Source organism: Callithrix jacchus, chromosome 16 (assembly GCF_049354715.1).
Source record: "Callithrix jacchus isolate 240 chromosome 16, calJac240_pri, whole genome shotgun sequence".
NCBI lineage: Eukaryota > Metazoa > Chordata > Mammalia > Primates > Cebidae > Callithrix > Callithrix jacchus.
This window is the reverse complement of record NC_133517.1, coordinates 40201387-40219046: the sequence shown is the minus strand read 5'-3', so window position 1 is coordinate 40219046 and position 17660 is coordinate 40201387. Positions and strand designations below refer to the sequence as shown.

At 34.5% G+C, this 17660-nt stretch overlaps 1 protein-coding gene across 7 annotated transcripts in view; it reads left to right on the top strand.

Moving 5' to 3' along the window:
• Positions 1–17660, top strand: part of CNBD1 (cyclic nucleotide binding domain containing 1) — a 644932-nt gene that overhangs the window by 6526 nt on the left and 620746 nt on the right. For 5 of the 7 annotated variants that reach the window (XR_013528268.1, XM_078353605.1, XM_035276518.3 and 2 more), the window contains exon 2: positions 12240–12309. The exons of the other annotated variants lie outside the window; for them this stretch is intronic. Coding sequence is in view for 1 of the 5 variants with exons in the window: in XM_035276517.3 (XP_035132408.1) it covers positions 12240–12309 (70 nt within the window). In the remaining 4 variants the exon portion in view is untranslated. The remainder of the gene's footprint in view (positions 1–12239; positions 12310–17660) is intronic. 7 annotated transcript variants of the gene reach the window in all.

Below are 17660 nucleotides of genomic sequence, written 5' to 3'. Positions count from 1 at the left end.
TTCCTGGGTATTTTATCTTCTATTATGAATGATATATTTTTCTAACTGTAAAAGTCAGTATATGAGAAATATTAAATCTTACAGATGTTGGAAGTTCAGTTTAAAGGAACTGATTTTTCTAGAGCAATTTGACATTCCATCATCTCCCTATTTTAGTGTGTATTTAAAAAAAAATTGTTACATAATTACAATACAACCATCAAGATCAGAAAAATTAATATTGGTAAATTACTATACCGTTACAGTACAGTACAGTACAGTTCGACCTCATTCAAATTTGACCGATTGTTCTGATAATGTCCATTATAGTAAAACAGTTCAATTCAAAATTTCATGTTGTTCTGGTCAATGTTCTGTTTTATGCCAGTACCACACTGTTTTCTGTTTTTCTTTTTTATGAGATAGAGTCTCACTCTGTCACATCTGTCACCAGGCTGGAATACAGTGTCATGATCTTGGCTCATGGCAACCTCCAACTCCCTGGTTCAAGTGATTCTCCTGCCTCAGTCTCGCGAGTAGCTGGGATTACAGGCACGTGCCACCACACCCAGCTAATGTTTGTATTTTTAGTAGAGACGGGTGTAAGGCCGGTTGCCTTGCCAGGAGTCAAACGGACACATTCATCTCTCTCTGCGCCTGATAACTGCATCATCACCCGAGCTCATTATCTGGCTTCCCCACATAGCTTCCCCACACCCACCTCTGCATACCATGCCCAAGCCCACACTCAGCACTAAGTTATGCATCCAACCTCCAGGCCACTGTTAAAAAACCCTGCAGAGGGCCGGGCGTGGTGGCTCACGCCTGTAATCCCAGCACTTCGGGAGGCTGAGGCGCGTGAATCGCGAGGTCAAGAGATCGAGACCATCCTGGTCAACATGGTGAAACCCCGTCTCTACTAAAAATACAAAAAAATTAGCTGGGCATATTGGTGCGTGCCTGTAATCCCAGCTACTCGGGAGGCTGAGGCAGGAGAATTGCCTGAACCCAGGAGGCGGAGGTTGTGGTGAGCTGAGATCGCGCCATTGCACTCCAGCCTGGGTAACAAGAGCGAAACTCCGTCTCAAAAAAAAAAACCCTGCAGAGAAGTTTTTTAAAGAAGCCCCACCATACCCACCCAGCAACAGCCTGCCCCGTACCCACTGGCAGGCCTGCGTACCCAAGGTCCCACCCACTTACCAATGGCAGCTAGTTTCATGTACTTCCTACTTTAACTTCATATACTTCCTGCTCCTCAGCAGCCAATAGAAATGCCTTCTCTTTGTTTCCCCAGTAGCCAATCAATTGCCTGCCCTCCCCATAAAACCCCACGCCCTGAACAGCTGGGCGCGACTTCTCAGACCCCCTCCTTGGACCACTGAAGCTCACCTGGGAGCTGAATAAAATTAGCTTCTCACTTTTTTATACTTGCCTCAGTTTCCTCATTTTACCTCAGCAATATATCTTACAACAGGGTTTCACCATGTTGGCCAGGATGGCCTTAGTCTCCTGACCTCATAATCTGCCTGCCTTGGCCTCTCAAGGCATGAGCCACTGCACCTGGCCCATACCGTTTTAATAGCTTTATATTTTGAAATCAGTGTGATATTTTTAGCTTTGTTCTTTTTTCTTGAGATTGCTTTGACTCTTAAGGATTTTGCTGTCTTATCTCTTCAATTTCTTTAAGTCTAGAATAGTTTCTCAGTTTTCCTTAACTTTCTTGACCTTGACATTGGGAGACCACAAAGCAGTTATTTTGTAGAATATCCTTCAATTTGATTTGCTTGATATTTCCTCATGATTAGATTTGAGGTAGACATCTTTGTCAGAAATATCACAGGAGTGATTTCGTGTTCTCACTCCATCTTATCAGGGGCCATATGAGCTCAGTTTGTCCCACTCTTGATGATACTCACTTTAATAATGATTAAGGTGATACATGGAAAACTGTCCAGCTATAAATATACTCTTTTTAAATTAATATGTTGTGTGAAGACGTATTTTAAGGTGTGTAACTATTCCATTTCTCATGAAATATTAAATAAATACATTACCCATTTTTTATTTGGGTTTAAAAATAAAAAAGATATAAACTCTACATTTTCTATTTTAATAAAAGTGTTTTAATGAGTTACTATTGTATGTTTTGATCACATTATTTAGTTTGGACACTGGGAGTCACTTCAGGTTGGTTTGAACATTTCTTTGCTCTGACAGTGAGATTTTTCAGGCTCTTTAAACATTTTCTTTGTCTGATCCCTGGAATCAGCCATTTTCCCTAAGAGCCCTGGTTTATTTTAATGAAAATTTGTGTTTAGAACTCAAGATCTGGGTGCTCTGAGTGTTTATTGATCTTAGGATGTCATTGTTCCCAGGCCCTCTCAGTGGAGAGATCTGGGAAATACAAATTCACATTTATATTTGTTTATATATCAATTTATATATAGTAAAAACTGTGAGTTTGCACTGACTTCTTTAATCCTAATGTAGCACCATAGGTTCGTTCTGATCTCCCTTTCTGTATTTCTAGCTCCCGTCTCTGAAGTGAGAGAGCTTTCTCCTATTCAATTTAAAATAACATTTTTTTTTAATTGTACTTTAGGTTCTGGTTTTCTGAGCAGTTTTCTTGTTTGTAATCTATCTTCCATATTCACTGCCATCCTATCTATCTCCATTCTGACATTTAGCTCTGGGACACGCCCTCTGCCTCATACCTCACAACTGCCCTCCTTCCCTATCTGGTTGCTGAGACTCTGCACAGGCTCACCCCAAAACATGGATGCCCTCCACACTCTGGTCTTGGATGCTGTGATACCTTACCTTTCACCCCACCTACTCCTGGCATAGATGTCTACCATCTGCTGCTGTCCTAATGGCTTTAGAACTCACTGTTCAAGGAAAAGGGCCAGCTGTTAAATTAGTTACATCTGGAATCAACCACTTCAGCGAGTACTCTAATGGGTTTCTGGTCTATCTATATAATTACAATAATAGCAAAAACTGATTTGCATCCTTTTTTCTAATTTTTATATCTTGTACATTTCTTTTATTAAATTGTGTCCTGTGGTACTTTCAGAAATTTGTAGTACTAGTGTATATCTTTATCTTGTTCCTGAATTTAATACTGTTGCTTCTGTCTTTTGGTTTGACCTACTTACTAGTTTAAAGAAATAAACATTTTTCAGTGTAAGATGCTAAGAACTATGTTGAAGTTTATTGAATACTTTCTCTGTACTTAGGGAGATTATAATTTTAAAAATTTTGGCTTATTGTGGAAAATTACATTGCTTATATTCTCTAGTTGACTTTTCTTTGATTACTTGGATAAATCTTACTTTGTTGTATGATCTGTACTCTGTTAAATTTGCTGGGCACTATGTCCTTATATTTTTTTTAAATACTCATTTTTATTTGTAAGTGAGATTAATCTCTGGCTTTCTTTTTCATGTCTTGTCATATTTGCATCTAATTGTTTTGCTTGCTTTATCAAATACATTGGAAAACTTTCCTATATTCTGAATTATTTATCAAGCATAAGTATCGTCACTTCCATGAAGATTTGATGAAATCCATTGTGATAATGCCTTGTTTGATGACTGTGTCTATATGTGTGTGTGTGCGTGCACACACATTTGTGGTGAAGAAAAACTGCTTTGAGATTTTTCTCCATCTTTTCAAGGCAATTAATTTACTTAGCCTTTTCTCTTTCTTCCAATGTCAAATACAAATAAGATATATTTTCCTTAAAAATCATTTTTGTTTAGCTTCAATTGTTTTGTGTAAACACTTTTATGAGTTCTTTTATAATGATATATATTGTTAGTTCCCAATTTTATTTCTTTCATTGAGTACTTACGCCATACTTTTTGTTTAGATATGCCTGTGATTTACTTTTTTATTTCCAAGGAACCAGCTCTTGATTTTTACTTTATTATATTATTTCTGTTTCATAAATTTATTAATTGCTTTTCTTTGTTTATGTTTTCCATTTTTCTTATGTATTTTAATTTTCTTGTACTACTTGAATTAAATGCTAATTTTTTATTTTCTGGTTTTTTTCTTATAATATCAACTATTTTTTTCTTCAGAGAAATACTTTATAGTCCATAGGTTCATGAAAAGATTCACTATTTTTACTTTATAGATTTAATATCCTCTTGATTTAAGAATAAAATTTCGCACATGATTAATATATGTAAAATCTCCTATATCCTTAGTGATTCATTTTCTATTTGATTTTTGTTTGATGACAACAGGAAGTTATTGTGTGATTTATTTTGCCTCCATTTATACCTGCAATTTTTGCTTTATGAATTCTGATGCTGTACAATTTGGAACAAAACATGTTTAATAGTTTGATTCTATACCTAAATCAAATCTATACCTAAATCAATCTATGCCTAAATCAAATCGAAACTTTAGACAATGCATATCATAACCTAGTATGAAATGAGAAAAATTTCTCTCTTCACATGTTGATTTTATTACAAGAAATATGTTTAAGTCTTTGGTCAGTTATATTTATGTCTTTAAATATTAGTTACCCTTTATTTTTAATATTTCTTTATTATCTACTTTGTAAAATGATATGTACAGATATAAATTTTCTCTTTTCTGATGAAACTTCACATTTCTTACTCATTATACTCTCTTATAATCTATTAATAATTTATGTTAATGTTTACAAAATTTGCCTACACTTTATTAGTATAGTTTGCATACTATTTAAGTCTTAGTTGTATGGGTATGTGATTTCTTCACCCAGTGCTTACTCGGCTAAAATTGATATCCAAATAATATCTCTGAGGTCTCATGTTTATTAGTTGGGGAATAAAATTCATGAGTCATACTTTTTTTCTTCCCTGAGTTGCCTTACTCTTTGCCAGGACACCGCTGTAGAGAAGTCTGTGGCCAAAGTTTTTCACTTTTGGAGGCTTCTTCCTCTGGCTTGCTGCTAAAATAATTATTTCTTTATCTTTGAAATATGGAAACAATAATTGCTAATCAAATAACATCTAGAACATCTAGTCTTTTTGTAAATCATGTATCATGATTTCTCTTTGCCTTTCTGGGTGATGGTATTATATTTAATTCTCCAGATTTGAATGTTAATATAAGAAAAGTATTCTTGCATTATATATTTGAGCGTTTCTTTGTCTACTCTTATTTCTGTTTTCTTATTCAGAAATCATTTTTGCATATGGTATCTGTTCCCTATTTTCATTTATTATTTTCTTCTTTATGTTATTCCTATCCGAGGGTATTAGTTCTGTGTCTATAACTATATTTTTAAAAATCTTTGTCATTTTTGCAGTTTCCAACATGGATTTGATCTCTGTCAGAATTGTATTTTATCTTTTATTTCCTGAATATTGCCTGCTTATAATTTCTGTTTTCTTATTTATGGTTAATGCCTTGTAATTTTGTTTTTCTTTCACCAAAGCTATGTGTATCTATGTATGCATGTGATTGAGAAGCATAGATTTTTGCTTACTTCCTGGCATAATAATTATTCTGGTGTATACTATTTGATTTTTATTTGATATTATAAATCAATCATTTTACTTTTTCCCTTAGAGCATATTGTGCTTAGGTTCCAGGATTATTAAATAGTGGTTATTTTTTGAAGGTAGATTACTTGTTAGAAAATAAATGGTGGTCGAGAGTGCACTGGTTCAGCAGACAGATTGAATTTTTTGTATGTTAATGTCGAACACTTTTCATCAGCTCTCTTTTGTTCTCTTTTCTAAACAATATGCCCCTAATTCGTGCTGTCATCATTTATATTCCAAAGGTTCTGTGTATTTATTTGGTCACAATCTATTTCTTTTCACTGACTGAGATCAACTGCTTCTATGTTGTCACATAACATTGTCCTCTGTATTATCACAACAACTTGATTCTGAAAAAAAAAATGATTGTTATGTGGGACCCTTGTATAATCCTACCTTTCATGAATGCCATTTGTTCAAGGGCATCCCCTTAGTCCATCCATGTTTGAAGATCTTCCTATTTCAAGTAAGGTTTAATGGCTGCATCCTTCAGAGCTATATCATCTTCCCCTGGAGAACTCTTCCTATTTCCTCAAACAAAAGAAGTATGCATTTTCTCTTGTACTTCTTTTACAGTTTACTGGCGTCTCACTATTAGGTTGATATTTTTCAGAATTCATAGTTAGAAAATATAGTTAATCCTCAATGTTACTGAAGATTGGGTTTCTTCCCCAAACTTTTGTTTTATTTTTTACTCTTTATGTTATTTAGTGGGCTGTTTGTCATGATGAATGGATTTTTAATGGCAAAAAAATGACCTTGACTTGATGTTCAATCACATGTAGATGGGAGATAAAACGATTAAAGTATGATTTTCTGTAAGAAGCAGGATATTTCTAGAGTGTTGAAAATATTCCCTTAATAACACATTTAATTCCACTTATCTGCCTTTGTTATTTTTTCCTTGATTTGATTTTCATTTCATATAACTGACACTCATCTGACAAATTAGAGTCACATTATTATTATTTATATGTTACAATTTAATAAATGGTATTTAAATCCAATTGCTATAAGTTCCAGTGTTTTGGTTCAAGATAAATAGAAAATGGATGCTGTCTTCAGGGGATCATCATAAATCTGAAGAAATATAAATTTAAAAGTCATGAAGAAGATATTGTTTGCTTTGGTGCAACTGTTTTTGTGGTGCTATAAGAGCGCAATGGAAAATACTTTATTTTTTTTTTCTCTGGAAGACAGGTTTCAAAAGTGTCACTGTTTAACTTCTGAGGTGGATCTAAAAGTATTGATGAGTTTTTTAAGTTGAGTATTGAAGCAAAGAGAATATAATAGCAAAAGGACAAGATATGTTTATGAAGCACCCAGAATATGTGTTGTTGAAAGATGGAGAGAATCAGGGAGGAACTTAAAGGGTGGTGTTCAATGAGGTCACAGAAGTTAATTTAGATACAATTATAAGAAGCATGTATTACCTACAAAGGGATTTAAAGTACGAAAGTTTTACAATCACACTGGAATTTTAGAAAGTACTATGAAAGTAGCCTGGAAGATGTGTTGAAGAGGAAGAAGCTGAAGTCAGGGACATTAGTTAGGAGATTATTGCAGTATTACAGATGAGATTCAAAGAGAACCTGAAATAAATTATTGACATGTTGCAAGCATGTGAATAGCACTGCTTCCAATGTGCATATCACATGGCCCGACATGGTGACTTCTGATTGATGGCAATCCTGATTGTTACTGGGATTAGAGGAGACACACAGTCATTCCCTTGTATGTGAGGTTTTCCCATGCAGACTCAACCAACTTCGGATCGAACATATTAAAAAAAAAAAGTAATAATATTATAATAAAAATAATATAAAATATAAAACAATATAGTATAACACTATTTAAATAGGACTTATATTATATTAGGTATTAAAAGTAATCTAGAGAAGATTTAAAATTTATGGGTAAATGTGCACAAGTTATTTGAAAATATGCCATTTTAACATCTTAACCCACCCAGTCAATGAGCAGGAACAATCTAGGCCCACTCGGGAATTGTCCCTGTCAGTGTGCCACCATTTATTAATAGAAGAACTTGATTGGGTGTTATTATTTTGCCTCTGAAGGTTTACCCTTTATCAGGTGCCTTATGCTTATCTAATATTACTTAAAGAAAAAATAACTTTGAGATTTTAGAAAACAAAAAACTAGTTGAAAAATGGGTAGAACTTCATATGGAACCAAAAGAGAGCCCGCATAGCCAAGTCAATTCTAAGCAAAAAGAACACAGCGGGGGGCATCACACTACCAGATTTCAAACTATACTACAAGGCTACAGTAATCAAAACAGCATGGTACTGGTACCAAAACAGACAGATATAGACCAATGGAACAGAACAGAGGCACCGGAGGCAACACAACATATCTACAACTATACAATCTTTGATAAACCTGACAAAAACAAGCAATGGGGAAAGGATTCCCTGTTTAACAAATGGTGTTGGGAAAACTGGCTAGCCATGTGCAGAAAGCAGAAACTGGACCCCTTCCTGACACCTTACACTAAAATTAACTCCAGATGGATTAAAGACTTAAACATAAGACCTGGCACGATAAAAACCCTAGAAGGAAATCTAGGCAAAACTATCCAGGACATAGGAGTAGGCAAGGACTTCATGAACAAAACACCAAAAGCATTGGCAACAAAAGCCAAAATAGACAAATGGGACCTAATGGAACTCCACAGCTTCTGCATGGCAAAAGAAACAGTCACTAGAGTGAATCGGCAACTAACAGAATGGGAAAAAATGTTTGCAGTTTACCCATCTGACAAAGGGCTGATATCCAGAATTTACAAAGAACTCAAACAGATTTACAGGAAAAAAACAAACAAGCCCATTCAAAAGTGGGCAAAGGATATGAACAGACACTTTATGAAAGAAGACATATATGAGGGCAACAGTCATATGAAAAAATGCTCATCGTCACTGGTCATCAGAGAGATGCAAATCAACACCACATTGAGATACCATCTCAAGCCAGTTAGAATGGCGATCATTAAAAAATCTGGACACAACAGATGCTGGAGAGGATGTGGAGAAAAAGGAACACTTTTACACTGTTGGTGGGAGTGTAAATTAGTTCAACCATTGTGGAAGACAGTGTGGCGATTCCTCAAGGCCTTAGAAATTAGAAATTCCATTTGACTCAGCAATCCCATTACTAGATATATATCCAAAGTACTATAAATCGTTCTACTATAAGGACACATGCACACGAATGTTCATTGCAGCACTGTTTACAATAGCAAAGACATGGAATCAACCCAAATGCCCATTGATGATAGACTGGATTGGAAAAATGTGGCACATATACACCATGGAATATTATGCAGCAATCAGAAATGATGGGTTTGTGTCGTTTGTAGGGACATGGATGAATCTGGAGAACATCATCCTCAGCAAACTGACACAAGAACAGAAAATGAAACACCGCATATTCTCACTCATAGGCGGGTGATGAAAAATGAGAACACATGGACACAGGGAGGGGAGTACTAAACACTGGGGTCTATTGGGGGGAAAAGGGGAGGGCCAGTGGGAGGGGGAGGTAGGGAGGGATAGCCTGGGGAGAAATGCCAAATGTGGGTGAAGGGGAGAAAGGAAGCAAAACACACTGCCATGTGTGTACCTATGCAACTGTCTTGCATGTTCTGCTCATGTACCCCCAAACCTAAAATGCAATAAAAAAAAAATGGGTAGATACACTACTAACCATTGACATAGGTATGTTTAGTGAACTCACTAGATGGGTTTAGACTGACTTTAAAACATACCCCTCCCTGTAAATAAATCACTAATCCAAGTATATGGAAGAATTAATCGTGCTTATTGTCTCTGAAAGATCCTTTTTTAAAATTTTTCTCCCATCAAGGTTCTTGTTCAGTACTTCAGCCCTATGCTAGAATTCACTTTCTGCTTATAACTATACAAGTGTTGCTATTCTTACTCCAAAAAGTTTGTTGCTAATGTTTCTGTTGCTATTGCTGCTGCTGCTTTTGTGCTCTAAAAATCATATTAAGCAAGGTTCAATTTATCACTGGATTAATTATTAGAGCATGTACTCTAACACCTTTAAGCCATTTTACCCTGTGTTTTCCAGCTAACTCTGTGCTGACATTTCCACAGGATCATTGTGATATTTTTTCTATGGCTATGCTGTCCATTTCTTTCTTGCTTTCTAGCCACTCAGATAAGCCTGGTCTCTGAGTAAATTGTGGCTATGTATTTACAGAATTTCTGAGGCTTCACTTATTCTATTGTTTCCTTTTAGCTTTTTGCAGAGGATATTTATATACCTCTTACAGGAAAGCTTGTTGGAGAAAAATAGTTTTGTTACACTTAACACAAAAACCATTTCTAACTTCCATCACAGGCATACTTAATGTACCATATGCACACATATGAAGACATATCTACCCTGAACATTATTAACACATATAAATGATCTACAATATACCATTCAGATTAAACATTGGAATTTAGTTTTTCTATTCCAGGAATATACAGAGTGCCTTATAGCAATAAAGATATGTATATTTTTATTGCACAGTGGTCTTCTAGTTAAAGATTACTTTTCTAACCCTTTCATAGCCTTCTTTCAAACATACTCTAGTCTAAACCCTTGATTTTAACCCCATCATAGGGTTAAGTCTTCTTTGCTTCTGTCAAAAGGCAGGCTGAGGCAAATTCATCAGGGAAAAACAAGACCGGAAAACAAATGTAAACTTTGTACTCTTTGAGCCTCTTTAAACTTTATCCCTGTGTTAAATTTGATCACAAGAAAAGCTCAACATCTGGTCTTTACAAAGTTACAATTTTGTGATGAAACCTTTAGCTTTTTTTTCTTTTTAATGAAACTGCTTTCAAAGGCAAGATCCATTATGTTGTTCAACACCCTCCACAGAAAGAGCCTTGCAACAAATACCTCTCAGAACTGAGGATAACCAAAGAAATGTTTTGATGAATTAAAGCGTTCTTCTACTAGGCTGTGAGTGCTGTACAGCCCTTTCTATTTTTGAGTTTACTTGGCTGCTCCAAGCCTACTATGAAGCCTTGACTGCTGCACCTTTTCTCAGGCAATGTTAATGTTAGATAAAAAGCAAAGTAGTCGTTTAGTTTTTCTATATATTGCTAGCAATTCTTAGTCTTATTTTCTCTGTTCCGTAATTCTTATTTTTTTCTGTAATTTGCTTTAAATGAAGAACAAAAAATATTTATTTTTTTAAAGGCTCCCTTTTTTGGTCAGAATTTCTCAAATCTTGATCTTTTTCCAAATCTCTGTGGTACTGTCTCCCTTTCCTGTCCATATAATTCATAAGAGCTATTACTGACACTATTCTTGAACACCATTAGAAAAATAGGCTAAATGAATACTTTATAGAAGTTCCTTCCTAATCTATATAAAAATCTACAATTAAGATTTTATATATCAGAAATATTAGGATTCCTAAAAATAGTTTAGATATATCTAAGCTGGTAGTTTAATTCATTTAAAATAAATTATTCCATATGATGCTAACGTATAATTTGGTAATTTTTTTAAGACTTACCTGAGTAATGTGGGTAAGAAAATGCCTAAATTGTGTAATCAGTATTTTCAAGTTTATTAAATAGTGTGATTTATATGGATAGCAATCAATTGTCTGCTTAAATTTCCCTTATTTCAATTTCTTATTTAGAAAAACAGTGTTTGTATTGGTGATTAATAGCTAATTTGTTATTGATGATTAATCAAAAGGATCACAAAATTTTTATACAAAGTCAAATTTTATGATTCAGAAAACTAAAACAGATAAATATGGATGTCAAATTCCAATCTTCATAATTACAACGTGGTCAATGATTGCATTTTTTAAAGTGTGAGAAAAGCATCAAGCCACTGATTTTCTCAATAACTTTTCATTAAAGAAAAATATAACATGCCTAAGTGAGTATTTATTATTACCTTTTTTTTTTTTTTTTACAACAGTTCTAATGTTACTAATTCTTGTGCTGTAACCTGAAGGCCTGTTATGTGAATGCCCATCATTGTGAAGATGCTATAATACTCAATACTCTGTCTTCCTTTTCCTCTAATTTGAAGGATGTCAGCTCATTCTGGCACTGAAGGAGAATGACAATTAGTTTGCTTCTTGGCTATGATTATTATCTTTCTGCTCTTAAAGACTCTTTTATGATTTGCTTACATTTGACCTTTAGAAAGAATTGGAAACTGAATATAGACACTGGAAGGTGCTTAGAGAGGGAGAACCAAAGATGGGGACCTGCATAGGATGGAGTCGTCTGGCATAGGTAGGATTGAATCAAAGGGCAAGAGTGAAAGTGAGAGACAAATTAAGAAAACTCTTACTTGAATTGTCATTCTGGAACAAGTTCCCCTTCTAACAGTATTGGATAGGGATTCTGCAAGGCTTGCTTTAAGAGAGGTGACATTATATGACACACACAAACTTCAGCATTTACTGGAAATAAAAAATTCCAGACCAGATTTGACATCAATAAAAAACATTACATTCTTTCCTCATTTTGATTACCCTATTCAATTCTACTTGTGTATCAAACAAAGATTGCTAATACCTCACTTCCATAGTCACTGAATTCTTTTATGATGATGAATGTTTGCAATTAAACTCTATTTACATACTTGCTTAATAAGATTAAGGAAAATTACTCATTTTTAATTGATTTTTTTCAGACTTGAAACAGTCTAAGCACATTAATTATGGTCAGTTGAATGCATTATGCCACATTAGAGGACAACACGGGTAAGCTATTCATGCATTTCTTTTTCTGTCATTCAAGTGAATACGAGTATTTTTGTTTCAGGGATAAAGTGCAGTAATAAACCATTGGTGACTCTCATAGGTACCTGATTTATCACACAGATAAAAACAGTTGAAAACCTGGAGGTTATTTCTTCAGATTGAAGGGGCAGAATATATGTGTCACATCTTAAGGAAACAGTTTAGTGTGAAACAAACATAACTCATCCCTAGCCGGCCCTTTCTAGTACTTAAAAAGCAGTCATAGGGGGAAAAAGCCTTAAGTGGTTGAAACAAACATATTGAGGGAAATAACTACCTGAGCACTGACTATGTAATGCCTCATTGAAATATACTGGAGCCAGAGAATTAGGAAATATCACTGCTAAAAGCTCAGGATTTCTAAGATGTATACTACTTGAAGATTTAATTTTAAAAGATCCATTTCCTTGGCAACTGCTTTCTCCAGGTTGAATTTTTGGAATTAAAAAACTGGTTATTTCTTTCTATATCCATCAGTGTCCATCCATCATCTTACCTTTCTTCACTCATTCTTCATGGGAATGTTGAGAAATACCTTAGGTTTACAGAGTTTTCTCTCTCTACTTTAAAACATCTCCAAGTCACATCCTTGTGACTTTGTAATCCATTTCAAATTATTTTTATATTGGTGTCTATCTTCTAATTTCTTTTTTCTCGGAGAGAGAGAAGATGACATGCAACTTTGATATTGCTTGGATTTCAGTCAAGAGGGATCATTTTCCCCTATGCACTGCTGCCTCCTCCTTTCTCACAAAGCCTTTCAACACGGAGTAAAGAATGAAATCCACACACTCTAGAGACCTATTGCCTGGTGTGAATCCTGCCTCAGCCACTTACCCTCGGTGTGACTTTAGATTGCGTACTACATTTCTCTTTGCCTTGTTTTTTTCATTTGTAAAATGAAGATAACAATAGTACTTACTTTAAAGGGTTAGCAGGATGATTAAATGAGCCTAATATAGGTAAAAATGTCTCGCACATAGTAAAGGTTCCAGAAGTGTTAGTTATTTTTATTATTGCTGTTATTCAGAAAACCTCATCCAACATTTTAAGTGTTTTTAAAAATTTTTAACATCCAAGCTTTGAAAGTATCTTACGTGTTGGTCCCTTTTCTAATGCATGAGAAGCTAGTTAAAGCTGGTGGAACTAAATGTCCTTTTTTCTTTCATTTTCCTTTTGCTTTCTAGCCCAGACTCATTTCTTTTTTCTAAATATTTCTAGATTTTTCTTTTCTTCTGGGGGATCATAATAAGAGAGACTGAGTCATCTAGTTCTAGTTCTAAGTATCCCCTCTAAATAAATGTGATCAGCCTTCTTCCTGAATAGAATCATTCCACTTGGGCAGTGTTCTCTCATGAGACAGTTATCTAATTCAGGTCCAGCCTGGCTGTATTGCCTGACTCCTTCTTTAGTACGTTTTATGTTTACTTGTCTTCTGTTAGAAATGCAAATCCTGAAATTCTTAGATATGTTCTTTTGGAGCACTGGTATACACCAGGGCCCTGGGGAACAGGTTTTAGGGTATGTGTGTACAGGTCTTGAATCATTCTGTTAGAAATACAATATATACTTACAAATACAAAATTAGATGTGAAGATGAATATTTATTTGGAATGAGAATAGAATTACAACAAATTAATAAAAACTTGAAAATTCAGGTCCTTTTTCTCCCTTGATATTTCTTTCTTTTTACACACACACACACACACACACACACACACACACACACACAGTATTGCCCTTTAGGTTCTGGGGTACATGTGAAGAACATGCAGGATTGTTGCATAGGTACATACATGGCAAAGTGGTTTGTTGCCTCCATCCTATATCTGGCATTACTCCCCATGTTACTGGCATTACTCCTCCCTAACTACCTACCCCTCACTGTTCCTCCCCTAGTCTACCCCGACAGACCCCAATGTGTAATGTTCCCCTCCCTGTGTCCATGTGTTCTCATTGTTCAATACCTGCCTATGAGTGAGAACATGCGGTGTTTGATTTTCTGTTCTTGTGTCAGTTTGCTGAGAATGATGGTTTACAGGTTCATCCATGTCCTTACGCAGGACACGAACTCATCATTTTATGGCTGCATAGTATTCCATGGTGTATATGTGCCACATTTTCCCTGTCCAATCTATCATCAATGGGCATTTGGGTTGGTTCCAAGTCTTTGCTATTGTAAACAGTGCTGCAATGAACATACGTGTGCATATGTCTTTATAATAGAATGATTTATAATCCTTTGGATATGAACCCAGTAATGGGATTGCTGGGTCAGATGGAATTTCTATTTCTAGGTCCTTGAGTTGGCAAACATTTTCTCTCATTCTGTAGGTTGTTTCTTCACTTTGTTGATTGTTTCCTTGGTTCTGCAGAAACTTTTAGTTTGATGTAATCTCATTTGATCATTTTTGCTTTTGTTGCCTCTGCTTTCAGATCATACTCAAGCAATCATTGCTTAGACCAACGTCATGGAGCTTTTCTTCTATATTTTATCCTAGTGGTTTTATCTTTAAATTTTAGATCTTTTGTGTTTAATCCACTTTGAGTTTATTTTTGTATATGGTGAGAGGTAAGGGTCTGCATGTGGATATCCAGTTTGTTAAAGCACCACTCATTAGAGAGACCATCCTTTTCCCATTGTGTGTTCTTGGCAATTTTGTCAAAATCAATTTATTACAACTCTGTGTTTATTTCTGGATTTTCTATCCTGTTCCATTGGTTGATATGTCTGTTTTTATGCCAGCACCATACTCTTCTGATTATACCAATTTTATATTTTGAATTCAGGGAGTGAGATGCCTTTGGCTTTGCTCTTTTTACTTGAGACTCTTGGATGTTTGGAGTCTTTAGTGGTTCTGTACAAATTTTAGAATTTTTTTCTATTTTTGTGAAGGTGACATTGGAATTGTGATACCGTTTGCATTAAACCTGTAGATCACTTTTGGTAGTATGGGCATTTTAACAATATTAATTCTTCTAATCAATGAACATGGATGTCTTTCTATTTGTGTTTTCAGTTTCTTTAATCAGTGTTTCAGTATGCAGATCTTTAAACTTTTCATTAAATTCACACCTAAGTAGTTTAGTCTATTTTGTTGTTGCTAGAGTAAATAGAATTACTTTTCTAGGATTTTTTGGGTGGTTTGTGTATAGAAGCCTGACTAATTTTTGTATGTTGATTTTGTGTATCCTGCAACTTTACTGAATTTATTTATTCTAATAGCTTTTGGTGGAGTCTCTAGGCTTTTCTACATGCATACAAGATCCATATTGTTTGTAAATAGAGACAATTTCCCCTCCTTCCCTATTGGGCTGTATTTCTTTTTTCTTTCTTTTGCTTAATTGCTCTGGCATAGTACTTTCAGTACTATGTTGAAAAGAAGTAGTGAAAGTGGGCATACTTGTTCGTGATCTTAGAGAAAAGATTTTCAACGTTTCAACTTTGAGTATAGTGTTAGCTGTAGGCTTATTATTTATGGCCTCTATTGTGTTGGGGTACATGGCTTCCTTTAAGAGTTTTTATTATTTAAAAAAAGGTTGAATACTTATAAAAACTATAACCCACGAACAGCTGTTAGCCCAATGTCCATTTATAAATTAACATCAAACATTCAGAGTTTTCTGAAGACCCACACTGTTATAGAATCAGAGAATAGTAGAACAGGAAGTTAACTCAATCATCTAGTGGAAACTCTTTAACCTAAATATGATTGTTAATCATTGTTCTTTCGAACAAAAAAGCTAACTGACAATTGAGTCATAGTCTACCCAATTTTCCCCAGTTTGCTCAAAATATATCTGAAATGTTATGCTGTTATAATAAAGATAAAAATAACATTTTAAAATTTATAGTAATTAATGAAAAAATTAAAAATTGAGTAATTGTTTTATTCTCATTGTTTCAGTTTAAGTTAAAGTACATTTAATTAGAAAAGTATCAAGAGTCTGATAGAGACAATTATGATGATTTTAAGGAGGTTCCTGGAAAACCATAAGGCCTGTAGAGTATATTCATTATTGGTTTTTTGTTTCAAAATATCTTACTTCTGTTTTTCTTTTTTTTTTTCACTCACAGGATATTGGTGAGAACCTTTCTTTTTCTTAATGAAAATGTTTTGATAGTTCTGTTGGCTTTTCAGACATAATTAGACATACATTTTAGTCTTAAAAATAAATAAATGAAGAGATAAGGGGTTTTATTTTTATGGATATAGAGTTTGGAAGAGAAAGAAGAGGGAGGAGAGCTTTGAAAACATGATTTTTGTGCATATAAAATAAATGATCTGGGCTTTGAGCCAGTAAATATTGCTTTGTCTGGAATGAAGGCATTTTTTATTTTGAAGTTTCCTCTGATGACCACTGGCAGTGTAAATCCAGAACAACCTTGTTTTTTGGGATGGCAGAAAATGTGGGCAGAGATAAATCTTAAATGTATTCAGTAGGTTGTTAACAAGTTGGAGACTTATAATTCACGGGATGCCTGTTAATAATATTTTACCTAATGCATATACTCATGTAGCCAATTGTCTAGGCAGGGTTCTCTACCTGGGACAGTACCTTCTCCAGGGAGCATCTGAAGTGTACACGCATTTATAATTATTACCATGACTAGAAGGAAGTAGGGATTTTAAACCTTTAGTAATGTGCAGTACAATCCTGCACATTGTCCCAACCAAAATGTCAATAGTCCTCCTTCTCCCATCATGCATTCCTCTTAAGGAACAATGGTCTAGATGGTATTATCTTAAACTTTCTCAAATTCGAGTAGTTGCTATAGATAATCTCTAAGATTTTATTAACCTTCAGATTTCTCTAGATCTTGATTTCATAAACAAATTAATTCTTTCCTGAAAACTTGCTTTCCTTCTCCATTTTCTATTCATAGCACTACAGTTACACTGTAAACTCCTAAAAAGAAAGCAGCCCTGTTGGTTTGGTGTACTTGAGAATTTTTATTGCTTATTTCAGAGCATGATACATAGTAGATATTCAAACAATATTTGTGGAATGCCTGCATTTACCCAGTAATTAAAACATAAAAATATTGCAGGCATGTTTTGTTACCTTTTCTCTTTATTTCTCCATGTATTATAATTAGATTTTTCTGTTCCATTTTATCTGTACTGTTTATCACTCATTTTTTAATCTACTACTCTACTCGAGCTTTTACTACCTGAATCCAGGACTACCAAACTTAAAGGGGAATTACATTCTTAAATCTCTTTTCATCTTAATTCCACATTATGTACTACAACAAGTTAAATCTATTTTATTCATATATTTTAATAATTTTTGAATAATTTTAGCTT